This window comes from Notamacropus eugenii, chromosome 6, assembly GCF_028372415.1.
Source record: "Notamacropus eugenii isolate mMacEug1 chromosome 6, mMacEug1.pri_v2, whole genome shotgun sequence".
NCBI classification, from domain to species: domain Eukaryota; kingdom Metazoa; phylum Chordata; class Mammalia; order Diprotodontia; family Macropodidae; genus Notamacropus; species Notamacropus eugenii.
In genome coordinates this window covers 202,113,390-202,140,955 of record NC_092877.1, presented here as the reverse complement: position 1 = coordinate 202,140,955, position 27,566 = coordinate 202,113,390, and the positions used below count along the sequence as shown (strand labels likewise).

Here is a 27,566-nt window from a genome sequence, read left to right as displayed (position 1 = left end):
TCAAGCTGCTTCCATTGAAGGCAACCCTGGGCAAAATTGTGAATTACAAGAACCAAACTTGTCATAGCAGCCTCCCAAGAAACCTTCTATTATTTGCCTTTCCTAAAACCACATCACTTCTGACATAGGTACCCTGGGACCTCAGATTTGGATTCATTCATTACTCGTTTTTCATCTAAAAAGCACCTAGTAAATTCATTCACACTGAGAAATAAATAACTGATAATATTTAATGTTCATCATTTATATTCCTTTATGAGATATTTGCATTTTAATAAATGAAAATGTTTAAAACCAAGTAATGTCCTCACCGTATATAAAACATTGCATGGTATGCAATACATTTAAATGTTGGTTAGTTTTGCAGAACTATTTTTCTTCTTTTTCAATATTTTTTTAAGGATAGCTCTCTGGATGGAACTAGAAAGAGTACAGTGGGAAATGTAGGTAATGTAAAAACAAAAGATTATAATAAAATTCATTTTTAAATAGCCTATACTAAGGGATGAGTGTGCTAGCAATTAGGGTATTAGAAAAAGGTTTTATGTAGAAAGGAGCATTTGAACTACATTGTCAAGAAAAGTAGGGAGTCCAACAGACAAAAGTGAAATTTGAAAGAATTTCAGGCTTGGGGGTCAGCCAGTTCAAAGGCACAGAGATGGGAGATGGGGATCACAAATGGGAAACAGCAAGGAAACCAATATAGCTGGAACACAGAGTATGTGGAAAGGTGTAAGACGAGAAAGTTAGAAATAGGTGAGCTTGTAAAGAGCATTCAGTGTCCACATCCTTATCTCTCTCAGTTGTTGTATGTTTTGTACAGATTGTCTTTTTCACTCAAAGATGAACTTTATATTTAATCCCTTCTAAATTTAATTTTATCTAATTTGGCCCCATCCTCCAATATGACCAACTCCTTCCAGCCATCTAAATCCTTTTATGTCCATCATCTGAAACTTTAACAAAGGACGGGGTTCTAGCTAGAGCAGTACATCAGAGGCCTCTTTGCAGGTTTGCTTCAATCCATTAATCACAACTCCCGGAGTCTGGTCTTTCAGCTAGCTCTGAATTCATTTATCTGTATTGTCTCCTTCTATCCATCATCCAAATTAATAGTAATAATTATTTGTCACTTACTATCTGCCAGGCACTGTGTTAAGCACTTAAGAAATATTAATTCATTCGATCCTCCCAACAAATGGGGGAGATAAGTTCGATTTTTATTACCATTGTACAGTTGAGGAAACTGAATCAAACAGAGGTTAAGTGACTTCCTCAAGGTCACATAGATCGTTAAAGTCTGAGGCTGGATTTGAACCCAGGCCTTTCTGACTCTAGTCCCAGTGTTTTATTCAATTTGTCACCTAGCTGCCTCCTAAAATACAAATCATATGAAACAAAATGAAATTTTTTTTCAAGTAGTATGTTAAAATCTAGTTATACTATATATAGCATATATACAGTATACTATATACTGAATATACATGTGTGTGTGTGTGTATGTGTGTGTGTGTGTGTGTATAGTATTCCCTTTATTTACCAGTCAAGTAACCTTGTAAAGGGGCACAGTGGATAGAGCACTGGGCTTGAAATCAGGAAGACTTATCTTTCTGAGTTCACCCCTCAGACATTTACTCTGTGACCCTGGTTAAGTCATTTAACCTCATTTGCCTGTTTTCTCATTTATAAAATGATCTGGAGAAGGGAATGGCAAACCACTCCAGTGCCTTTGCCAAGTAAGCCCCAGATGAGCTCACAAAGAGTCAGACGCAACTGAACAATAAACCCTGTTAAAAAAAGAAAAAAGGATCTGAGGTTATTCTTGCATAATTTGTTATATTTTAAAATTATATGATGCCTTTTGCTTTTACATGATATTCATTGCTAAATATACTTTCCCACTTCTCTACCTTGGGAACTTCTCCTTGTAACAAAGATGAAAAATAAAAGTTTATCCAAAACCAACCCTGCCCAGCAGCACATTCAACATTCCACACCCATCCCATATCTAGCCAGTTCCAGCTGTCTAGGGAAATTTCAGTCCATCTCTCAACCCCCTTCACCTTGCCCCCCTAGCACCACACTTTCCAGAATTTTTCCTTTTCTGTATATCCTCCTGATAGTATATAAGCTCCTTTATAGCAAGGGTTATATAGTTTGTTTCTCTGTGTAACCAACACTTAGTACAATATCTGGCACATAGCAAGTACTTAATAAAGGTTCATTCATTCATTCATTCATTCATTCATTCATTCATTCATTCATTCAATCAATCAGTCCAGCCTTTAGACAATCATTTCCCCCCTTCTCTTAAAAAAAAATAAAAGGCATATTTTTTCATTGCTTTTTTGGAACCAAACTTGGTGATTATGACTATACAACATTCACTTTGATTTATTCTGTCCTTTACATTATGGTGAAGATTGTCTTGTTTACTCTTCATCTGGTCTTGTTTATTCTTCATTGGTTTTTACGTGAGTCTTCCCATGTTTCTTTGAATTCCTCATATTCATTTTTTTCTGCCATGATAATATTCCCTAAAATAACCTACTACAATTTTTTTAGCCATTCCCCAATGTAAAATGTATTCTTTCTGTATGTTATATTTTGCTTTTACAATACATTCATACCCAGAGAGCCATATAAAACATTCTGGAATTTTGCCAGGAAATGGTGCTAGACTCACCATCCCATAATTTGAAAAAATCTACCTGCTTCTTCATTTTGAAAACTGAGATATTTGGGCATCTCCAGTCTCAGTCAACAGGATTCCTCAGGGATCACCAACAGCAGGTCACCAATCACATCTATAAGTTCTCTCAGGACTGTCATGTGTAGTTTGATAGGACTAGATCACTTGAACTCATTGAGGGCAACTGAGTAATCTTTTATCTCCTTGCTTGTTTTGGGATAGTAAATCCTTAATAACTCTTTTCCTGCTATATCCTTCTCAATTTAATGATCATTCCTTTTGACACAGAACACAGATGCAAAATAGAGCCAAAGTAGGCATCATTATTTTTCAGAAAATTATAGCGATAGCTTTACTTTCCTTATTCTCATATTTAATGACTCAGCGGAAGTGAAACTGTCACTTGATGAAGATTGCTACATTTTAAATCTCATTAACCTTTTCAGCAGAAGGACTTATTCACTGTATCTCATCAATAATGCCAACATATCTTACAATTTCACCAAAGGGCAGGGAAGTTCAAGTCCTTTTGATGTCTTTATGTTACGGAACAATTTATTCCCTTAAGTCAGGTGATACAAGATTTTTCTTTAACTATTTCCCACATTCAGTAAAATAAAGTTTACATTTGTTTTGATGGGGTTTTTGCTCCAAGATAAATTATTACAATCCAAATTGGACAATTTAAAATGTAACAGCTGGCAATCAATTTCAACAAAGTAATTGTACATTTGGAATGCGTATACTAGGATTTTTAAATTGCGTGGAAGAGAAATCTAGAACAATGACCTGGGCAATCATATTGAGCAGAGAAGGGACAGATTAAACATTCTCATAAATCTTTTGGGGGGAAATCATTTATTTAGTGTTATTGTAACTTAATAAAAAGTTTCTCTTTTTTTCTATCCTTTTCTAAGGTTTCTAAAATTGCTGCCATTAGTCTTCATTAGTTCCTATAGTTTTAAAGATCATTTGGGTCACTTTTTGCATTAACTGGAGAAAAAGATACAAGATATTGCAACCCTATTCCATGAGTTTGAGATTTTAAGCTGAACAGCATTTGCAATGTTTCCTCAAATAGTGTGTGTCAATACAGGTAGCTTCACCTTAGAAATAACTAGTGCTTTTTAAAATATCATTTTATTTTTTCCCAATTACATCAAAACAATTTTTAGCATTTGTTTTTACAAGATTTTGAGTTCCAAATTTTTCTCCCTTCCTCCCTTTCCTCCGCTTTTCTGAAAAGAGTAGGCAATTTCACATAGGTTATGCATGTGCTGTCATGTAAAATATATTTTCAATATTACAGTTTTGAAAGAAATAGATCGAAAGAAAAAATTACAAAAAGGAATAAAGTAAGTGAAAAAAAGTATGTTTCATTCTGTATTCAAAGTCCATCAGTTTTTTATCTGGATGTAGATAACATTTTATTTTGTGAGTCCTTTGAACTGGTCTTGGATTATTGTGTTGCTGAGAAGAGCTGAGTCATTCATAAATGATCATCATAAAATGGTGCTGTTATTAGGTACAATAGTTTCCTTGTTGTGCTCATTTCACTTTGTCTCACTTCATAAAAGTCTTTCCAGGTTTTTCTAAAATTTTCCTGTTCATCATTTCTTATTGTAAAATAGTATTCCTTTACATTCATATACCACAGCTTGGTCCCTGCCCAAGCTCTACTTAATGACTATATTTTGGATCCTCCTGGCTCTGAGTAAATATCAATAGTAACAGTTTCTCTTTTGACCAGTAACCCTGAGGGTCTTCCCCTCTCAGTTTTCTAATTAAAGGGGCCATCCCTTGACTCACTTCTTTTTTTTCTTTTTTTTTAAAATTTATTTATTTTACTTTTCAACGTTCATTTCCACAAGACTTTGAGTTCCAAATTCTCTTCCCATATCTCCCCTCTCCACACCCCAAGACACTGTGCATTCTGAATACCCCTTCCCCCAATCTGCCCTCCCTTCCCATATTTCCATTTTCTCTCTTTTCTCGTAGGGCAAGAGAGATTTATATACCCCATTACCTGTATTTCTTATTTCCCAGTTGCATGTAAAAACAATTCTCATCATTCATTTCTAAAACTTTGAGTTCCAACTTCTCTCCCTTCCTCCCTCCCCACACATCCCCACTATGAAGATGAGCAATTCAATATAGGCTATACATGTGTGCTTATGCAAAAGACTTCCATAATAATAATGTTGTGAAAGACTAACTATAGTTCCCTCCATCCTATCCTGCCCCCCATTTATTCTATTCTCTTTTGGCCTTATGCTCTCCAAAAGTATTTACTTCTAATTACTCCCTCTTCCCATTGGCCCTCCTTTCTATCATCCCCCTTACACCCCACTCATCTCCTTCTCCCCTACTTTCCTGTAGTGAAAGATAGACTTTTCATACCAAATTGAGTGTGCATGTTATTCCCTCCTTAAGCCAAATTGGATGGCAGTAAGCTTCACTTTTTCCCTCTTACCTCCTCTCTTCACTTCTCCATTTAAAAGCTTTTTCTTTCCTCTTTTAGGAGAGATGATTTGCCCCATTCCATTTCTCCCTTTCTCCTCCCAATATATTCCTCTCTCACCCCTTAATTTTATTTTTTTAGATATCATCCCTTCTTATTCAACTCACCCTGTGCCCTCTATGTGTATACAATCCCTCCAACTACCCAAATACTGAGAAAAGTCTCAAGAGTTACAAATATTATCTTTTCGTGTAGGAATGTAACCAGTTCAACTTAAGAAAGTCCCTTATGATTTCTCTTTCCTGTTTACTTTTTCATGCTTCTCTTGATTCTTGTGTTTGAAAGTCAGATTTTCTATTCAGCTCTGGTCTTTTCATCAAAAATGCTTCAAAGTCCTCTATTTCATTGAATGATCGTTTTTCCCCTGAAATATTATACTCAATTTTGATGGGCAAGTAATTCTTGGCTTTAATCCTAGTTCCTTTGATTTCTGGAATATCATATTCCAAACCCTTCAGTCCCTTAATGTAGAAGCTACTAGATCTTGTGTTATCCTGTATTTCCACAATGCTAGAATTGTTTCTTTCTGGCTGCTTGCAATATTTTCTCCTTGACCTGGGAACTCTGGAATTTGGCTGCAATATTCCTAGGAGTTTTTCTTTTTGGATGTCTTTTAGGAGGTGATTGGTGGATTCTTTCAATATTTATTTTACCCTCTGGTTCTAGAATATCAGAGTAGTTTTCCTTGATAATTTCATGAAAGATGATGTCTATGCTCTTTTTATTGATCATGGCTTTCAGAGAGTCCCCGAATTTTTAAAGTGTCTCTCCTGAATCTATTTTCCAGGTCAGTTGTTTTTCTATTGAGATATTTCACATTGTCTTCTATATTTCCATCCTTTTGGTTTTGTTATGTAATTTCTTGGTTTCCCATAAAGTCATTAGCTTCCTTCTGCTCCATTCTAATTTTGAAAGAACTATTTTCTTCAGTGAGCTTTTGAACTTCCTTTTCCATTTGGCTGATTCTGCTTTCTAAAGCATTCTTCTCCTCATTGGCTTTTTGGAGCTCTTTTACTCTTTGGGTTACTCTATTTTTAAAGGTTTTACTTTCTTCAGTATTTTTTGGGTCTCTTTTAGCAAGGCGTTGACTCACTTTTCATGATTTTCTTGCATCACTCTCATTTCTCTTCCCAATTTTTCTTCCACCTACGTTACTTGATTTTGAAAATCCTTTTTGAACTCTTCCATGGCCTGAGACCATTTATTTTGGAGACTTTGGATGCAGAAGCCTTGACTTTTATGTTTTCCTCTAATAGTATGCTTTGTTCTTCCTCTAGTCTCATTTTTTTCCCCTTTTGGGGGCATTTTCCCAGCCAGTTACTTGACTTTTGAGTCCTTTGTCAAGTGGAGGGTATACTCTAGGGACCTATAAGTTCTCAGTTCCTCCAAGGTGGCATAATGAAGGGGGAATTTTCTCCTCTACTGGCCTGTGGTCTGGTCTGGGGTCAACCACAAGCTTTTCTGCCCAGGATCTGCAAGAAGAATTCCCACTCCAGAGCCTGCACCAGCTCCTCCAGGCCAGTGCCCCTCCTCACCCCAGTACTGCCACTCAGTGCTGAGACCCACATCAGGCACTGGATTCCCTCAGGGTCTTTAGGCAAAGGGCTCCTAAAATGGACACTGCTGCCTCAGCTACCTCTGCCACCCTGGGGTCAGGCCAAACCAAGTTTCCTTCTCACCCAGGTGAAAGAGCTTTCTCACCGACCTTGGAAGCTGTCTTTGGTGTTTGTGGGTTGAGTAATCTGAGAACTGCAGCTGCTACCCGTGATTCGCTCCCTGAAGCCTGCTGTACTCTTATCTGTGTCTGCACCACTGAAACCTTTCCTTCCAGCCTTCCAGACTGTCTTGGGATAGAAATCACTTTGATTCTGTCATTTTGTGGCTTCTGCTGCTCTAGAATTTGTTTAGAGTCATTTTTTACAAGTATTTTATGAGCTATGGGAGGGGAGAGCTAGAGCAGGACTGTCCTTCTACTCTGCTCTCTTGGCTCCCTCCCCTATGTATAATAACTTTAAATGGAATTTCTCTTTCTGTCTTTTGCTGATCGGCTTTGTTAGCAATAGATAGATAGATAGATAGATAGATAGATAGATAGATAGATAGATAGATAGATAGATAGATAGATATTGATGATTTATGTGGGTTTATCTTATATCATACAACTTTGCTAAAGTTGTTAATTATTTCAAGTAGTTTTCTAGATAATTCTTTAGGATTCTTTAAGTATTTCATCATATCATATGAAAAGAGTGATAGCTTTGTTTCTTCCTTGCTGTTCTAATTCCTTCAATTTCTTTTTCTTTTCTTACTGCTGAAGCTAACATTTCTATTACAAGATTGAGTAACATTGGTGATAATAGATATCTTTTTTTCACCCCCAATCTTCTTGGAAATGCTTCTAGCTTATCCTCATTACATATAATTCTTGCTGATGGTTTTAGATGGATGCTATCTATCATTTTAAAGAAGACTCCATTTATTCCTGTGCTTTCTAGTGTTTTTAATAAGAAAGAGTACTGTATTTTGTCAAAAGCTTTTGCTGCATGTATTGAGATAATCATATGGTCTCTGTTAGTTTTTTTGTTGATATGATCAGTTATTCTGATAGTTTTCCTAGTATTGGACTATCCCTGCATTCCTGGCATAAATCCTACCTGGTCATAGTGTATCATCCTCAACATAAGTTGCTATAATCTCTTTGCTAATATTTGATTTAAAGCTTTGGTATGTTTAGGGAAATTGGTCTGCAATTTTCTTTCTCTGTTTTGACATTTCTGGATTTAAGCATCACCACCTTGTTTGGATCATAAAAAGAATTTGGCAGGATTCCTTCACCTATTTCCCAAATAGTTTATATAGTATTGGATCTAATTGCTCTTTAAATGTTTGTTAGAATTCATTTGTAAATCCATCTGGCCCTGGAGATTTTTTCCTAGGGAGTTCATTGATGACTTATTCAATTTACTCTTTTTTTCTGAAATGGAGTTAAGTATTTGATTACTCTTCTGTTAATCTGGGCAATTTTTATTTTTGTAAACATTCATCCATTTCACATTAAGATTGTCAAACTTATTGGCATACAGTTGGGCAAAGTATTGTTTTACTTTCCTCTTCATTGGTGGTGAAGTTACCTTTCTCCTTTTTGATACTGGTAATCTGGTTTTCTAATTTCTTTTTTTAAATCAAATTAACCAAAGTTTATCAAATATATTTATTTATTTTACAAAACCAGCTCTTAGTTTTATATATTAGTTCAATAGTTTTCTTAATTTCAATTTTATTATTCTCTCCTTTGGTTTTCAGAATTTCTAATTTTGTACTTAATTGAGGATTTTTTGTTTGTTTTTTCTAGCTTTTTTAGTTGCATGACCAATTCATTGATATCTTTCTCTATGTAAATCATGTAAACATTTAGAAATATGAAACTTCCCCTAAGAACAGCTTTTGCTGCACCCTGTAAGTATTGATATGTTGTCTCATCATTGTCATTCTCTTGGATGGATGAAGTTATTGATTGTTTGTATGATTTGTTGTTGGGCCCACTCACTTTTTAGGATTAGATTATTTAGTTTCCAATTAATTTTATTTCATCTTTCCATGACCTTTATTGCAGAGAATTTTTATCGCATTATGATCTGAAAAGGAAGTGTTCAATATTTCTATCTTTCTGCATTGGATTGTGAGAGCCCCAATACGTGCTCAATTTTTGTGTAGGTGTCATGTACCACTAAGAAAAAGGTATATTTCTTTCAATTTCTCCAGAGGTCTACCACATCTAACTTTTCTAAAATTTTATTCACCTCATTAACTTCATTCTTGTTTATTTCCTGGCTAGATTTATCTAGTTCTGTGATGCGGTGGTTGAGTTTCCCTATAGTTTTGTATATTTAATAATGATATTACTTCATTGACTATGGTGCCTTTCAGCAGGATGTAGTTTCCTTCCTTATCTCTTTAAATTAGGACAATTTTTGCTTTTACTCTGCCTGAAATCAGGATTGCTACCCCTGCTTTTTATTTTATTTTTTTACTTCAGATGAAGCATAATAGATTTTCTCCAGTCACTTACCTTTAATCTATGTGTGTCTCTGCTTCAAATGTGCTTCTTATAAGCAACATACTGTAAGATTCTGGTTTTTGATCCAGATTTTGATCTGCTTCCATTTTATGGAAGAGTTCATCTCATTCACATTCACAGTTATGATTACCATATATTTTTCTCTATTCTATTTCCCTCCTGTTTGTTCACTCTTTCCTTTCTTAGCAGTGTTTTGCTTTTGTCTGCCTCCTCCCCCAGACTGCCCTCTCTTCCATCAGTCCCCCCTCACCCCCATACCATTTACTTAATCTCCTCCCCTCCTACTTTTCTGTTAGGTAAGATAGATTTCTATATTCTACTGATTGTGTGTATTGTTCCCCCTTTGAGACAACGGTGATGAGAATAAGGTTCAGGCAATGCCCATCATCCACCCACCTATCTTTCCCTCCACTGTAATAGGTTTTTCATGTCTCTTCATGGGAAATAATTTAACTCATTCTACCTTTTCCCTCCTTCTGCATCCATTGTACTCTTTTTTCTCATCCTTCAACTTCACCCCATACCCATATTCTAGCTGTTCTACAATTTTCAAGAATTACAAGTATCATCTTCCCATTTAAGGATGTCAACAGGACAGCTCCATTGAATTTCTTAAATTTTCTTTTTCCTTTTTCCTTTTTTTAAACTTCTCTTAGGTCTTGATATTGGAGATCAAATTTTTTGTTTACTTCTGATCTTCTCTTTATGAAAGCTCGAAATCCTTCTATTACATTGAATGACCATTTTTTTCCCATTGAAGTATTATGCTTGATTTTGTCAGGGAGATGATTCTTGCTTGTAGTATTAGTTCTTTTTCATGCCAGAATATCATATGCCATGACCTTTGATTTTGTAATGTTGTAGCTGCTAAATCCTGGATAATCCTGATTGTGGCTCCCTGATCCTTAAATTATTTCTTTCTGACCACTTACTATATTTTTTTCTTTGACCTGATGGTTTCTTAGATTTTTTTTTTATTTTGAGATCCCTTTCCTGAGATGGTTGGAGGATTCTTTTAATATCCATTTTGCCCTCTGGTTCCAGGATATCAGGGCAATTTTCCTTGATAATTTCTTGAAATATGCTGTTCAAGTGCTCCATTTGATTATGGCTTTCAGGTAGTCCAATAATTCTGACATTGTCTCTCCTGGATCTATTTTTCCAGGTCATTTTCTCCTATTTTTGTTTCATTCTTTTGAATTTATTTGATTGATTCTTGATGTCTCATAATCATTAGCTTCCATTTGCCCACCTCTAAATTTTAAGGAGTTGTTTTCTCAGTTAGCTTTTGTACTTTCTTTTCCATTTGGTCAGTTGTACTTTTTAAAGAGTTGCTTTCTTTAATGGATTTTTGTACCTCATTTTCTGTTTGGCCAATTCTACTTTTTAAGCTGTTGTTTTCTTTTTTCCAAGCTGTTGACTTTTTCATAATTCTCTTGCATCATTTCTTTTCCCAATTTTTTTCTACTTCTCTTATATGATTTTTAAGCTCCTTTTAAAACTCTTCCATGTGTTCTTTCTGGGTTTGAGACCACTTCTCATTTTGCTTTGAAGTTTTGCTTACATATGTTTTGACACTGTTGTCCTCTTCTGAATTTGTTTCTTGATCTTCCCTGTCACCATAATAACTGTCTATGGTCAGATTTTTTTTGGTTTGGGGTTTTTTTGTTCATCTTTTTTGACCTTTTTCCTTTTATCCTTGAGCTCTATTCCTGAGGTAGAAGGGGAAGGGACTTAGTTTTCTTGTTCCAGGAGTTGAAGGCCCTTTCTGTTTGCCTGGAAATATACTGGTGTTGCCCTGATGTCTGTGAGGGACTCTCATGTCTGGTGTTGTGCTGAGAGGGTGCAGTGGGGAGTGGCTAACACTGCTGGAGGCCATGGGAATCTGGCACCTTATCTGGTGCTGGTGTCTGGTGCATGCTAAGGCCCATGGGGCCTTTTGTGTTTCTCTGGGTAAACACTGAAGCACATAGTGGTTCTTGAAGCTGGAATATGCCTATTCCCCTGACTACACTGAGGCATGCGGGGGCTCCTGATATGGTGTTTGCCTGTTCCACCAGACTGGGGATCAGGATGTTCCTCTGGTTTGCTATGAGGCTGGCTGCTGCCTTTCTGAGATACTTCCTGTCCTGGACTGAAATTCCCCAATATAAGCAAGAAATATCTTTCTTGCCTATCTTCCAAGTTTCTTGGGCTGACAGATTGTTTCACCTTGTCTTTTTGCTGGTTCTGCTTTCCAGTATTTGTTTTGGGACACTATTTTATGGTTTTTTAGAAGTGACTATAGAAGAGCTATGGTGATTTACTGCTTGCTCTGCCCTCTTGACTCCCAAAAGTTCCTGATTAATGCTTTTCAAAAAATGTCTAACAAATTGCTGAGGCAGCTAGGTGGTGCAGTAGATAGAGCACCAGTGCAGGAGTCAGGAGGACCTGAGTTCAAATCTCACATCAGACACTTGACACTCACTAGCTGTGTGACCTTGGGCAAGTCACTTAACCCTAATTGCCTCATCCTGATGAATATCTGGTCACTGAATTCAGATGGCTGTGGAGGAGAAGTGAGGCTAGTGACCTGCACAGCCCTCCCTCACTCAAAACAAAGTCAAGTGCAAGTCATGTCATTATTTCTCTCATGGCATGGTCTTCTCCGGCAACGAAGGATGAACATAGACTAACAAATTGCTGAGATAATCCAGGAAAATCAAGCTCTGGTTGATGTATGTTTTAATTAATTATATCATTACCACTTCAAGAGAATCATCTTCAGATGACTTTGGAGTAAGTTAATCAAGGAAATTTAAGATATGTATTATATATCTCTTCTTAAACAATAAATTATTTGATCCACATGTTTAATGCATCTGCAGATACTTCCAACATTAGGGTCAGATTTAAAGGGGTAATTACTAGGTTGTGACTATTTAATCATAGCTTTTAAAATCATATGTCCTACCATAAGTGTTTTCTGTGGAATCCACCCAAGTTGCTAGGGGCTTTCTTCAGGAAATCTTGACATTTGTTTAATGTTCACGGTGTACATGGAGCATCCATCATGTATCATTTGCTCTTGCTATGTGATCACCATATCATTTCTTCCAGAAATACATTTTTTGTTAATCTTTGTTACATATCCTCCAAAGTTATTTGCTGATGTGTTGTAACACATCATGCATCTATCCATTGCTCTTTGCATAACCTACAAACTATGGTATTTCATAAATTCTAGACATACAGAATCACCAAAGAACATCATTCTTTAAAAGATGTATTTCTATTTCTAGGAGAAGCATAGATTCTTAAAAAGACTATAGCATTTCTGAAAGAAACCTATCCCACTGTTCTCCTTCTGTTCAGGTCTAGACTCAACCTATTTTCCATTTACAGGGCTTGTTCAGAAAATAGTAGATGTATTCATGGGCCAGTTTTATTTTGATTTCTCATGCCATTTAATATCACAGCCTAGACAATAGACATTCTTTATCTACTTGGTTTTTCCTGTATGGAGAGTCTGATCAAATTCTTGAGTGATTAGAAATGATAAAAAAGCTTTTTTTTTTTAAAGTTCTATAAAAACCACATAATTTATTCATTCTGTACTTAGCATGTTGCTCAGGACATAGTTGCAGTCCTTTGTGCATTGGCATATCTGGAAAATTTTCTCTTCTCAAAACAGAAGAGTCTGTTCAATGGGAGATGGAACAGAGCTGAAAGCCCTTATATCAAATCAATTCAATTTCTTTATTCTCCAGATGCTTTCTGGGAATCAAGGCATACAAAGTTTATGTTTTATATCTTCAGTTACAGTCCAATTCAGGGTGACATTTTGAAGGAGGAGAGGTTGAAAGTCTTCTAGGGTAGATAACAATGACAATTTAAAATGATCTGACTAGCATATTATTTTTTCCTTCTTCCTGGGGAATTGTGTAGGAAAATTGACTCAGAAAAAAAATTATTCAAGTCCAGCAAATTAATCTTTTCAATTATTCATGCCACTAAGGCTTTGTCCTTCATCACTCTAATAGTGTTTTCAAAATGGAAGTTTAAAAGAGGAAGAAAACAGATTCTTTGTGGAGAAAACTATTGAAAGAAAACTATTGACTAGACATAACAACCCTATGAATAGGTGCTGCTATTATTCTAATCTTACAGATGAGAAAGCTGAAGCCGAAAGAGACGTTAAAAAACTTAGCTAGGGTCACGCAACTAATATCTGAGGTAGGATTCGAACTAAAGTCTCTGAGACGTCTCAGACTCTGAGTTCAATGACTCATAAGAAGAAAAAGAAATTAGTAAAACAAATGAAAATGCTCCTATCCCTCCTGAATACTGTAACATTCAAAAATCCAGGTGGAAATCCAGAATATATGTCTTTATTATAATTTTCCAAATTGCACATTCAATTAAACAAGCACAGAAAAACTAAGTGGCTATCAATAATGGCATTCACCCAAGTAACTATCTGAAAAGTTAGGGAAAAAAATATTCATTCATATCAAAAGTGCAAAATAAAATTCCTAGCTAAACTAAAAGTCATGTCTATTCACCTGAGGCAATACATTCTTCAGAAAATACACATTCAAAAGGTAACTTTAGGTGAAAATAACTTCTCTAAGTAATTTCTTTGAGGGACTGGACCTCCTTTTTTTTGGTATATATAGATTATATTATTGTTATTAAATGTATATTATTTAATTATAAAACTCCAATGACAAAAGTTTGGAAAATCTTACCCTAAAGCACCTGAAGTCAGATGTCATAATCAGCAAAGTAGGTCGGTATAGTTGATAAGTCAACTTTGAGCTTACATTCAAATCAAAGGCTGAACAGTCAGTCATTTCTATAAACAAGTTTTTAGCAGGATGACAAATATCAAATTCAAGGTATATAGAATGATCAAGTGTGTGTGTGTGTGTGTGTGTGTGTGTGTGTGTGTGTGTGTGTTTGTGTGGTGGGGTAAGGGATCTGGGGAATATTTCCATTGTTCCCCTTATATTGTTTCAGATGATCATTTTCAAACCTAAAGAAACTAGAGGTATATTGAGTTGATTAATTGAGTTGGGGGTTTGTGTTAATTCATGAGAGTGGGGGACAAATTAGAAAGGCAGGGAGGAAAGACTCCTGGGGAATGGGAGGTTAGTTAATATTCTATTTCCTCACAAAATAGGAAAAGAGGTTTTGGAATATCATGACTGATCTTGCTTTGATAGAATATACTCAACTTTCTTATTAGGGAGTTATGAGTTTCTCTGGGATGGGAGTTTTCAGCTATGTTGTCAACAAGGACAAAAAATGACATCAAAGTCAGCTACCACGTTGATGGTAAATTATTGAACTTGGTTACAAGTTACAAGGTTATAAGCCAAGATTAAAGTGAAGGGAGAGTTGGTGCAGGACTTTTTACTTGCAGATGATAATGTACTCAATGCAGCCTCTAAGGTTGAGATGCACCAAAGTATGGATCGATTCTCTGAATCTTGTGCTAATTTTGGCCTACCACCAAGAAAGCAGAAGTTCTCTACCAGACAGCACCACACCATCCATATTTGGAACCATGGGTTACAGTAAAAGGAGAAATTTTGAATGCTGTGGATAAGTTCACGTACCTTGGCAGTATACTTTCCAGGAGAGAGAGAGAGAGAGAGAGAGAGAGAGAGAGAGAGAGAGAGAGAGAGAGAGAGAGAGAGAGATGAGGTTTGACACTTGAATTGCTAGAGGTGGTTCAGTGTTTGGGAGGCTCAAAAGCAAAGTGTGGGAGAGAAGAGGTATTAGACTGCCTACCAAACTGAAGGACTACAGAAACATTGTGCTGACCTCAATCTTGCATGTCTGTGAAGCCTGGACAGTCTACCAGTGCCATGCCAGGAAACTTAATTGCTTCCATTTGACTTGTCTCAAGAAGATTCTGAAAATCATCAGACAAGATAAGGTACTGTGCAAAGAGGTCCTTTCTCTAGCTGAATTGCCAAGTGTCCAAACTCTATTGCAGAGAATGAAATTCTGATAGGCTGGCCATGTTGTTCTAATGCCAAAAGTACATTTACTTAAAAGACTATTTTGTGGAGAACTCACACAAGGCAAGCACACACAAAGAGGTCAGAAGAAGCCATTCAAGGACACTCTCAAGGTCTCTTTGAAGAACTTTGAAATCAGTTGGGAGATATGGGAGACAAGGCCACAGGACCACTCAGCCTGGTATGCCCACATCAAAGAAGGCAACTAACTCTATGAGCAAAGCAGAATTACAGCAGTTCAAACAAAGCATGAAATGCAATAATTTAGGGACATTTCCACTCCAAATGTCCATATTTGTGCCAAACCTGTGGTGGTGACTTTCAAGCTCATAACTGGTCTGATCAGCCATAGTAGGGCACACTGTACCTTGAGTTCAACATAGTGATGTCATTCTGGTTCTCTTTGAGAACAAAGGACAACAGCCAACACCAAGGAAAGCCTACTGTATTTCTTGCAGGCACCAACATTATTTTAGACAATCAGACTTGTAAACTTGGAGTCATACTCAACATCTCACTCTCACTCATCCCACCTCCTCATGGCCAGTTAGTTGCCAAATGGTGACCTCCAGTTGTTGATAACACCTATCCACTTCTTGAGCAACAACATTAACTCATCTTCCTGAGTTCAAAGTCAGCCTGAGACACTAACTAGCTGTGTGACCCTGGTCAAGTCACTTCTTCTTTTGTAAAATGAGCTAGAGAAGGAAAGGATGCTCCAGTATATTTGCCAAGAAAAGCCCAAATGAGATCATGAAAAGTTAGACATGACTGAACAACAAAAGGAGAAAGAGAGATGGAGGCAGAGAGACATACAAAGAGAAACACAGGGTATTAGTATTAGTTATGTGACCCTGGATAAGTCACTTTATCTCTCTGATCATAAGTTCCCAAATCTGTGAAATGGGGTTGTTGTGAAGATGTTAAATATTTTGCAAATCTTAAAGCTACATAGATTTGAGCTTTTTCCCCCCCAGACACAAAGAATTGTGTGGGCAAAGACACAGAGGTAGGTACTAACTTCTCTTACAAGAAATTACTTTGTTCTTAAATAGATTAAGGTATCAACCTCTACTCCCATCCCAACCAAAATAAATTATCACTTTTAAAATCTTAAAATAGCAATCATATACTTGTCTTGAGTATTTTATCTCTATAATCCTATCTCAATTTACATGCTTTTTCCTCTTTGGACTTCTGAAGGGCAGTCAAGTCCATGAACCTTACATACGACCTTTTTATGTAATAATCAGACCTATGAAGAAAGACTTTGTACATTAGAAGCAAGCATCACTTTGCTATTAGCAGAGTACTCAAATACTTTGAAGTTTTCCCTTACATCATTATCTCTTATTCTGCGGTGACATTTGAACTCAGGTCCTCCTGACTCCTGCACTGGTGCTCTATCCACTGCACCACCTACCTGCCCTAACTTGACATTCACTAGCTGTGTGGCCTTGGGCAAGTCACTTAACCCCAATTGCCTCATCCTGGGTCATCTCCAACCATCCTGATAAATATCTGGTCACTGGATTCAGATGGCTCTGGAGGAAGTGAGGCTGGTGACCTGTACAGCCCTCCCTCCCTCAAAACGAAGTCAAGTGCAAGTCATATCATCATTTCTCTCATGGTGTGGTCTTCTTTGGCAATTTAGGACAAACACACACACACACACACATCTCTTATTCATTTCTCTTAAACCATTATAACAGATTTTATTAGTTTTATTACCTTCCTATACATTAAAATTGATACTGTTATAGTTGGAAAACATTGAATTAACAAGTATCTGCTTATCAGGTTACCTTCAAAGTGGGATTTATCCATTCTGTTCTATCCTTTTTTGTTGCCTAATGTTTCTGAGTTAGACAAATACACTTAACTTCCTTCCTCTAAAAAGATACAACAAATAATCCAAATGAAAACAGATACTACATTTAGTATCGTTTTAAAATGCACGGCACCAGCCATCCATCTCCTCTTATTCTAGATATCTTATCTCCACTTATCTTAGAGGTAAAACAATGTCTAGTAATAGCATCAGACCTAAAATTCCCCCACCTTGCGGCCACTCGGCACACCTACGGATGCTTTGTCTATCTGTTTTGGTACACTATGCTCCCAAACTAAAGTTCCCTGGGACAGGCTTATTTTTGCCCTAGAGAACTCCCCTAGTGCTATGGAGTAAAGTAGGGAATTCAGTTTACCCTCCAAGGAACTGAGAGAACTGGAAGGACTGCTGTGTGACATGAAATAAATGAGGAGAAAATGAATGTGGAGAAAAGGACCACACGAAAGGCAAGGCTGCATTTTCTGTCCTGGAGGACCAGTTGTTAAGGTTTCAATGACTCGGGCAGATGTTGGGGGGAACGGATAAGACTGCACAGACAAATGGACATTGTCTGCATTAGTAGACTCATACCCAATGCGCTTCTTTTCTAGGTTCTCACCACATCTCAGCTGCCAGGTCTACTACTTACCCCAAGCAAAATTAGGCCACCAGCCACCAAAGAACGAAGCTGAGTGTTGCCCCCAAAACTTTTGGTGTCCTTTCCTGAAAAAGCAGAATAATTTCTTCTGAGTACCTCCCTGCCCAGCTTTCCAGGAAGATTTCGTGATAAGAAACGAGAGGTGGTGAGGCAGTTTGTTGGACCTTTCAGCCCCCTTCTGTAGGGGGTTAGTAACTCGACAATTTTTTTCAGTTTCTTCTCTTTCCACTTTAAGAGCTGGTGTGTTTGAAGGTTAGTGATCATATGTGCGCAAAGATTTCTCCTATCTCCCTTCCTCTTCCTGGGCGGGGGGAGGGAACGCTACTGCCTTTTTGTGTATCTCAAGGGAGAGAAAGAGAAGGCAGTTTAGGATCCAACAGAAAGAGGAACAAAGGAATGAAATGGTGCTACTAGAAGACACACTCTGCTTTCTCCTCCCTTTTAGTCCCTTACCTCCCACCCCTCCAGGCACTCAACCTTCCCTTCTCAGTCTTCAGATAAACACGTGTGAGTGCACTCAACACACACAACAGGCATCCGGAGCGCGTGCACATGTCCACTTTCTGTATGTAAACACGCATTTCTAGTTAACCATGTGTTAATGTTAATACTTATCTCAAGCGCCTTTGTGAGCGCTCTCTCTCTCTCTCTCTCTCTCTCTCTCTCTCTCTCTCTCTCTCTCTCTCTCTCTCTCTCTCTCTCTCTCTCTCTCTCACACACACACACACACACACACACACACACACACACACACACACACACACACACACACACACCCTACTTAGTAAGAGGCATCACTTAGAAAGCTAAAAGCTTGAAAGCAAAAGCCAGGTCCGGGCTGTGGGTTTCCAGAAGCGGGGTACAAGGGGAAGGGGAGGGGAAAGCTAGTGTGCTGAGCGCGCTCGGCTTTGTCTTGTAACCTTCTTTTTAGCGTTCCAGGAGCCGAACTGCTATTAGGTGCCACCAGAAGAAGGGACCAGGCTGGGAAGGTCCGAGGTGGGAGGTGGGGGTGAGGGTAGAGGAGTGCAAAGAGAGCCGGAGAGCGAGCGTGAGCCTCGGAAGGGGCAGAATTGGGAAGCCTGCGGCTCCTAGCCGGAGTGCTGGCCGCGATCCTAAGCATCGGAGTGGGGACCCCGGAGCCCGCCTCCTTTTTGCAGGGTCTTGGGCCGTCCGCTAGTCCCTCTCGCAGCCCCGCGCCGGCGCTGACGCTGCAGCTGCTGCTGCTGCTGCTGCCGAGCTTCCCAGAACAATGAGACCGGGAGCGCGGGAGGCGCGGAGCTAAGCGCAGCCCCCTCCCCGCCTCCCTCGGCACACTCCCTCCCCTCATTCCCAGAGCGAGCGAGGACTAGCGCCAGCGGCCGGAGCCCCTAGCAGCGGCAGCGGCTCCTTCGGCAGCGATCCGGGAGAAGGGAGAACCGCGGAGGGGGCAGAGCGAGAAGTGGCAGCAGCAGCCGGAGCAGAAACGGCGGCCACCTCGCCGGCTGCAGACCCGGCAGCCTCAGCATGTCTGCTCCACGGCAGCCACCGCGAATCTCGCCTTCGCCTAGACAAACACCCTCCCTGCATCAAAGGCGGCCCCAGAAGCAGCCAAGGCACAAGCGGCAGCTCCCCAGCTCCCCCGGTCTTTAACGCCCCGAGGGAGCCCTGCTTCTACTCCGGCTCCTGTTCCTAGGTAATCCTTGAGCCCAACCTGATGACCCAGCACCCAACCCTGCTGTCCAGGTTAGCATCGGGTCTACCGAAGCGAGACAGCGAAACCTCGCAGGCAGGGTTGGGGCAGCGGAATGGAAGGGCTGGTTCTATCAGCTGGGGAAGAGTCCAATCTACTTAACCATGTGTGTGCTCGCCAGTTTGCCTCCACCTCCTGACATAGCACGGATAGGATACCTATCTAGACATTCTCCTGTACAGCGTGACTCGTGCGTGCGTGTGTGCGTGTGTGTGTGTGTGTGTGTGTGTGTGTGTGTGTGTCCTCGTGTGCGCGCGCCCGTAAAACTGCTTGGGAATAAAAATGTGGCACACTCTTCCGACTACAGCCTTCCTCAGCCGGAGCGCTGAGGTATCCAGAGTATTTAGAAGAGGCGTTTGAGAGAGGGTTGGTTAAGAGGGAAAGTGGCAGGGGCGCGGAGGCGGGCGATGCCTTTCTTCTTGGTACAAGAGTGCCGGTGTGCGGTGAGGATACAACGCTGAACTACAGAGAGAAAGAAAGCCTTGTATGTTGAGAATTCTTAGAATGAGTGCTCTGTGTGTGTGTGTGTGTGTGTGTGTGTGTGTGTGTGTGTGAAGGAAGAGGTATCCGCAAGCTCTGACATGTGAAACCTGGTGCAACATGACAAGGTTGCATCTTTAAAACTATGTAAAAGGCAGCTTTTCCTTTTTCTTTTTAAACCTTTGGTTTTTAAGAGGAACGGTCGCTCTTGATTGTCCTTTCCTGGCCGTTTTCTAGTGGCACCGAGACATTAATTGGGATTTTAAAGGCACCGATTATTTTCCAATTCTCTCCAGCTCCAATGTTGCCAGGTAGAAACACCTCAGAGTCAGAACTGCCCAGGCGTTAATTCTTCTGCAGTGGCACAAGCAACGCTCCTTTTTATGGAAAGGTTCCCCACTTTTCACAACGTTGGTATTTCGATGTCTTTTAAACTGTCTAGAGTGTTGAATGTTCTTTGTAATGTGGTATATATGTATATAGCTTGGTCTGAGGAGTGCAGGACATAGCGATGCTAAAACTGTGTTTTCAGTAGGACTTGCCTGCTAAGGAGAGCTGAATAGATGTTTAGAGAAGCTGTGCTTTCCAGGAATTTAAATGAGACTTTTTGTGATTGCCTTCCAAGTCTTTCCTACTAGTACCATATTTGTTTTGTCAGGTTGAACTTTCAAAGCTTTTTCATGTTGGTGTGGATCACTTTTTTTTCTTCTTCAGAGAAACCAATATTTGGCTAGATTTTTAACTTATCTTTACTGGACAACACTGATGGTTTGTTCTGGAGTGACATACATGTTGTCAAGATCTTTATCTTTTCTGTAATTAGAGCTCTGGTCAAAGTGAAAAATTATCCGTTTAAGATTATCTGTCTAAAGCAAGGAATTTATCTGAAGGTGCAAACGAATAGTTTGATAAGCTGATTTATGGCACAGCTTGTGTTTTATTCATCTAACGTATTGAGTGAGCACCTATTATGTACAAGGCATCATTTAATTACATTTTGCATATTGAAGCAAACCAGATACTTGAAGTTACTCAATATTTTACTTCAGACCGGTGAAACTGTGGTTCATGGAGGAAGCAGTAACAGAAACTAGGCAAAGACAAATTTATCACTTTGAGGGCTATAAATCAAAAGATCACTCTGCTATTAGAAATTCAGGGTTAAGGTTTCTTTTAAATGGATCATGTGTTTGGACTCATGTATGTTGTGTAAAACTCCAAAAGGACTTTTCCCCCCACTCCTGAATGATACTCTTGGCCAGTATTTTTATGACCCTGTGTGGATATGCTACTGGTGTGCCTTAGAATCACATTGGGAAATAGAAATGGTAGATAAGTAATGGCTAACATGCAGAGAAAAGCCTAAAAGACATCTTTTTTGATTACTGTAATTATAACTAATTCAGACTTTATTTTGGGAAGGAAGAAATAAAAAATTGTAGATATAAGAAAAAGTTGAAGATGCAGAACTCATAGAGGCTTTGTGAAGAATAACTTTTTTTGTGCTAAAACACTTTAATAGTCAATCAAGTAGGCAACTTTGAAAGTATAAACTATGAAACATTTTTTAAAAAATCTCTGATGCTTTCCAAACATTTTGCAATGAGACTTAGTTTTGAATATTTCACAGATCTTTGGTTCTGTTTTTCTAGTTTTTATCACTTAATACTAAAACAATTTCACTCATCTAGGAATCTTGAAATGATGCAAGTTCAATTTGCATCCCATAATTTTAAAAGGATGTTGTGGGTTGGACCATAGGGGCTCAAAAATAAGGTGGTCAACTTTGGAAACCTAGGTGTTATGAACTAAGACTAAAGAAACCATGATTATTTAAACTGGAGAAGAGATAGGTGGGTAGATGATTTAATACTGTTCCCCAAACAGTTTAATATTAAGAGTATGGATCATTTCTACTGAGGACAGATTAAGAGAAAAAAAGACAAACTACTTTGGGCTCTATGGAGAATACAACAAAATATCTCAGCAATAGGTTGTTGAGTAGAGCCAAAGACCTCTCTTGTATTAAATTCAACAGATATTGAATGCTTGCTGCATACTAGGTATAGCTCTAAGCCTTTAATGGAGAAAATATATTTTCCAAAATTTGTTTTTATTAAAGTGAATTTTATTATTTATAATTGCAAAAAGTAATATGAAGTAGACTGGGTTCATACTAATGAGTAGAGAGAGGTCTTTGGGATCTGCTTTAATAGAATAGAAAAGAATATATGATTTCTTAATGAGTAGTTTAACTTTATGTAAAACACCAGTTTTCTCTCCTAAGTAGGCTGAAATGCAAACTGAAACCTTATCCATACAAGTGTATTGCAACTAAGTACTACTCTCATCTCAGTTCATTAACTGGTCCCAATGGATTTTTGGTGGAATTAGAGCAATGTAAATGTAAATGGTCAGTGGGACCATTATAACCATAATAACAGTTCCCACTTATAAGGACCTTCCAAGTTTGCAAAGTATTTTACACACATTGTTGTATTTATTCTTCACAATAACCCTGTAAATTAGGTGCTATGATTCTCTCCATTTTACAAGTGAAGAACCCAGGGATCATACATCCAAGTCTCTGATTCTATATTCAAAAGAGTGTGTGTTATGAGGAGGGGAGATTTGCAATTTTACTGTGGAATTTGGTTACAGTATGGAGGATACCATGGTAAAACAATTTTACTTGGGCAATTGTGTATAGAGTAGGTACATTTGTTGGACAAAAACAACATTAATAACATTAAAATACATAGCTGTAACTAGGTACAATCATATGGAAGCAAATTCACTGGGGGAGGGAGAAAGAAGTGGTATGAACTGATACAATAGTGACAGAAAATAGCTGCCAGTGGAGGGGGTAATTCAAGGAACTAGTACACTCAGGCATTCCAAGAAAATAAATAGTAAGCTCTCCTCCTCCTCCCTATTAAACTAGGGCAAAGTTCGTTTTGACCTCTTTTATTTGTGGTTCTGTTTATGTAGCATTTTGAAGCTTACAGAATGCTTTTTCTCAAAATAATATGCTGAGGTAGAAAGTAGAAGCATTATCCCTATTTTACAGAGAAGGAAACTGAGGCCCAAAGAGGCAAAGTGGTATATCTGAGTTATATAGCTAGGAAGTATCAGATCAAGTCACTCTACTGTGTCAATACTTTTACAAGTCACCACTCATCCTTTGGCCTCACTTCCTTCTCTTCCAAATATCTGCCCTTTAACACTACTTGATTTAGACCACTCATGAGTAATCAGATTTTAAGTTAATAGATTTAGAGCCAGAAGCAACTCATATAGTCCAACCTTCTTGTTTTATAGATGAGTAAACAGGTTCAGTGGTTAAGTGATTTACCTATTTTGCTATTCATCTCTTTCCTAACCCTGGATTACCCTTAAACATTTTCCTCCATTTTTTGCTTCAGTGGAATCCAGCAATGCTGGAGTAAGTTACACAACCATACTGACTGAATTCACTATTAAAAAAAAATTCTGTCTTAATTGGACCTCCATAGCTGCAAATTGATCCCTTTTACCCTTCCCTGATGGTCAGTTCTATTGAACTCCCCATAGCAGTTTTTCTGAACTTTTCCTCTCCTCTCATTCCCTTTCCTCTTTTTTTCTCCTCTACTATCCTCTTCCTTTCCTTTTCTTTCTTCTCTCCCCTTCTCCACACACTACCACATCCCTCTCACTCTCCCAAGACATCTCCTCATATTTTATTCATTTATTTTGAGGCAATCACAGCTATGTGATTTGCCCAGGGTCAGGCTGCTAGTATTCAAGTCTGGATTTGAACTCAAGTCCAGCAGACTCCAGGGCTGGTGCTGGATTCACTGTGCCACACAGCTGCCCCTGCTTCATACTGTATTGGAAAATTAAAGTCCTACATCTTGAAGTACTTCATTCAACTCTTCAATTCTGTGACTCAGATTATCTTGGAATCCTCTCTTTATCCTTGGTCTCTGATGTAGTTCTTCTCCTTGACAATGCTAAACCCTTTACTTGTACCCTAGATTCTATTCCATCTTTCATCCTCCAGGAGATTTCCCTTCCACTATCAGTTCTTTTTCCAAAATTTCTTTACCTATTGCCTTTTTCTTTGCTACCTAAAAACAATTCTAGCTCTTCCCATTCTTAAAAACAAAATCTCTCTATCATTGAGGGGATGATCCTACTGTCCAATCAGATAGTCATCCTATCTCTCTACACCCTTTCACAGTGAGTTTTGTTTTGTTTTGTCTTAGAAAAATTCTGCTTATACTCACTGCCTCCACTTTCATTCTTTCTCTTTTGGTAATTTTAGCAGTTCCAGTAGATACAACTATACAGACTTCCATCTTGAGACTATATCTTGAGACTACCTTTCTAATCTGAGCTCCAATCTCACATCTTTTGAAATCCCCACCTAATCAGTGGTCCCATTAATGTCCAAAATGACATGTCAAAGGCAGCATGCCTAAAGCAGTATCTCTCCCTCAAAGTATAGTATCCTTCCCTCAAAAATCACCACTTCTAACTTTCATTTTTATTGGTAGAAGGTACCACCCTATTTCAGTCACCAAGGTGTGCAATCACAAAGTCATTCTTGACCCTTTATTCTCTGCTATCTTCCCCTCCCTATGTACCCATTAGGTTGTCAAATCTTTAGATTAAACCTCCTACTCATTGTTTTAGCTTATTTGTATACCTCTCTCTACTCATACCACAACCACTCCTCATTTAAGCCCTTACCACCTTTTACCCGGACTATTGTAACAGCCTCTTGAATGACCTCCTTTCATGTTTGGGAAACCTCCTCCTTTCATCCACCACACAGTAGCCAAATCAATGAATATATACCACAGGTGTGATGACCATGATATTCCTCTTAAGAAGATTTAGTGGCTGGCTCTCTGTTACCCTTAGGCTAAAATACAAAATTCTGTTTGGCATTCAAAGCCTTCACAATCTAAATGTACCTTATCTTTCTAGGTTAATTATATACTACTCTTCCTCTTGGCACTATTAATGCACCAGGTGATCTGATCTGCTTCTTCTTCCTAAATGATACTTTGTTTCTCACTTCCATGCCTTTGTTCAGCTGCCCCAATGCTCTCTCTACTTTCCTTTTTTACTTTCACCTCATGGGTAAAGTTCTCAGTTCCCTTCAGGTCACTGCTTAAAAGACCTTATTTGATTCCTAGCTGTTCGTGGCACCAGCCCAACCCTTCATGAGGGTTTTGTCTATGTCCTTTATGTACTTCTGTGTGAACATGTTGTATCTCACTTGTAGAATGTAGGAAACGGGGACTGTTTCATTTTTGTCTTTATAGTTCCATCATTTAGCAGAGTACCTGTGGCATGTAGTAGACACCCAATAATAGTTAAGGTATAGTACTTTAAGGTTTATCTAATTCTCGTGTCTACTCTGTGAATTAGATGTGAATTGTTCCTATTTCATAGGTAAGGTCCCTAAGACTGAAAGAGGTTACTGATTCACCCAAGGTTAGAAAACTAGAGTTTAAGGCAGAATTTCAACTCAGGTCTTTCTGATCTAACCCTGGCATTCACCTTTCTAGCAGATTTATTGATATATTTGAATTATAGGTGCATTTTTTCAAAGGCGTAGCAAGATTAATATCTTTCTAGGAATTTTTGATAACAAGAATCACCTCTGCCTCTTCTCAACTGGAATTGATATTTCAGCATATCTCATACATTTAGTATCTCCTAAAATGACTACATAAGAAGCAGTAGCATCATTTCCAGGATTATGCAACTCTTCTTTTAGCAAATAAACAAATGAAGCACATCCTCACCAAAAACTTTGAAACATTTGTCCTCGGGGAGACTCTTAATTAATTCACAGATTTGGGGCCTCATTAAAATTCTTAATACTTTACAGTAAAAATATCGTATGCATGATAATAGGAAGATTTTTTTAAAATCCATCTCTGCTTTGAGAGTGCAGCAGTGTTGGAAAAGATATTTTCATAGTTGTTTATCTATTATAAGCACTTACAGTTTGAGCTGGTTAAATTAAATTAAATTAAATTAAATTGTTAAAAAAAGCAAATTTATGTAGACATCCTGAGGACACTACTTAAGAGGTAAGCTTTTAAAGGTAGAGGTGTCTTTACTTAAAAAGGAATGAGAAATGATCTTTAGACAAAAACCTCCAAAAAAACCTAAATCAAAAAATTGTGTCAAGACAGGTTCCCTCAGAGTATGATATGGAACATGGAATTTGTACTATTTGTACTTGACTCCTATACTTCTGTTGTGTTAAAATTGAACAGAACTTTAGAAATCATCCAGTTTAATCCTACTTTTGAATAGAGATTCGAAGAATCCAAGCTGGCACAAGAATTGGGTTGAGTGTACTAGTGAACAAGACTACTAAGGATAACAAAAGGAACTTTAAAAAAAAAAAAGACTATGTGGAGTATGAGGAAAATCAAAGGAGTTATAGCACCTGCTGCTGGGAGGATGATATCATGATCTGTCCATCTGTCTGTCTGTATTGACCCTTCATTTTTGAGGAAGACCATGACATCAGAAGAATGACATGACTTGCATTTGACTTTGTTTTGGGTGAGGGAGGGCTGTGCAAGGTCACCAGCCTCACTGTCTCCTCCAAGCCATGAGAGATGATGGAAAGAAGGGAAACACTTTTTAACTCTAATTCTGTTTCTGTTTTCTCTTATAAGGAGAATGATGTTTGGTCTAAGAGGACAGAACAAGCTGTTTAAGAACTTGAAATGAGTTAGGAAGTGGCAATAAGCACCTAGCTGTCCTTAGTGAGTACAAGTCACCCGGTCAAGATGAACTGTTATCTAGGGTACTGAAAGAACTAGAATATGTTATTGTTAATAGTCTATGAGTTTTGAAAAGTAGTAGACAGTAGGAGAGGTGCCTGCATGGCTGGAGGAGGGAAGATTTTATTGGTAGTGTAATAGAGTGCAGGGCCTGGTATCAGGAAGACTTGAGTTCCAATCTGTCCTCAGATACAACTGGCTGTGTGACCTTTGGCAAGTCACTTAATTTCTGTTTGCCTCAGTTTCCTAAACTGTAACATGAGAGTGATAATAGCACCTACCTCCCAGGGTTATTGTGAGGATCAAATGGGATAATCTTTGTTAAAAAAAAAAAAAGAAAAGAAAAGAAAAGAAAAGAAAAGAAAAAATACTTAGAAAAGTGCCTGGCTCAAAATAGGTGATATATAAATGCTTATTCCCTTTGTTTCCCTTCCCTTCACCTAATTATTAAAAAAAAGCAAGGCAGGTTGGTGGGTTCTGTAGTGCAGACTATAGGTCAGTGGACTTCTAGTCTTGGCAAAATTCTAGAATTCATTTCTAAAGGGATGATTCGTGAGCATTTAGGAAGGGAAGCAATGATCATCAAGGGTTTCATTACTAACAGATCATAAAAAACTAGCGTCATTAAAAAAAAAAACAGAATAACTCCACCGGTAGAAGAGAGAAATGCAGTAGATATAGCATATCTAATTTTTAGATAAACTTTTATCAAAATTCTTCATAGTACTTGTAGACAAAACAGAGAAAAGTAAACTACGTGTTTATA

General features: G+C 38.2%; 1 protein-coding gene across 8 annotated transcripts in view; it reads left to right on the top strand.

The window, feature by feature from the left end:
• Window positions 1–18,143: 18,143 nt before the first annotated feature.
• Window positions 18,144–27,566, top strand: part of ST6GAL2 (ST6 beta-galactoside alpha-2,6-sialyltransferase 2) — a 172,098-nt gene continuing 162,675 nt past the window's right edge. For 3 of the 8 annotated variants that reach the window (XR_011969848.1, XM_072621785.1, XM_072621783.1), the window contains exon 1: window positions 18,332–18,356. Coding sequence is in view for 2 of the 8 variants with exons in the window: in XM_072621786.1 (XP_072477887.1) it covers window positions 18,193–18,356 (164 nt within the window). In the remaining 6 variants the exon portion in view is untranslated. The other 5 variants (XM_072621786.1, XM_072621787.1, XM_072621784.1 and 2 more) reach the window with 5 other exon arrangements.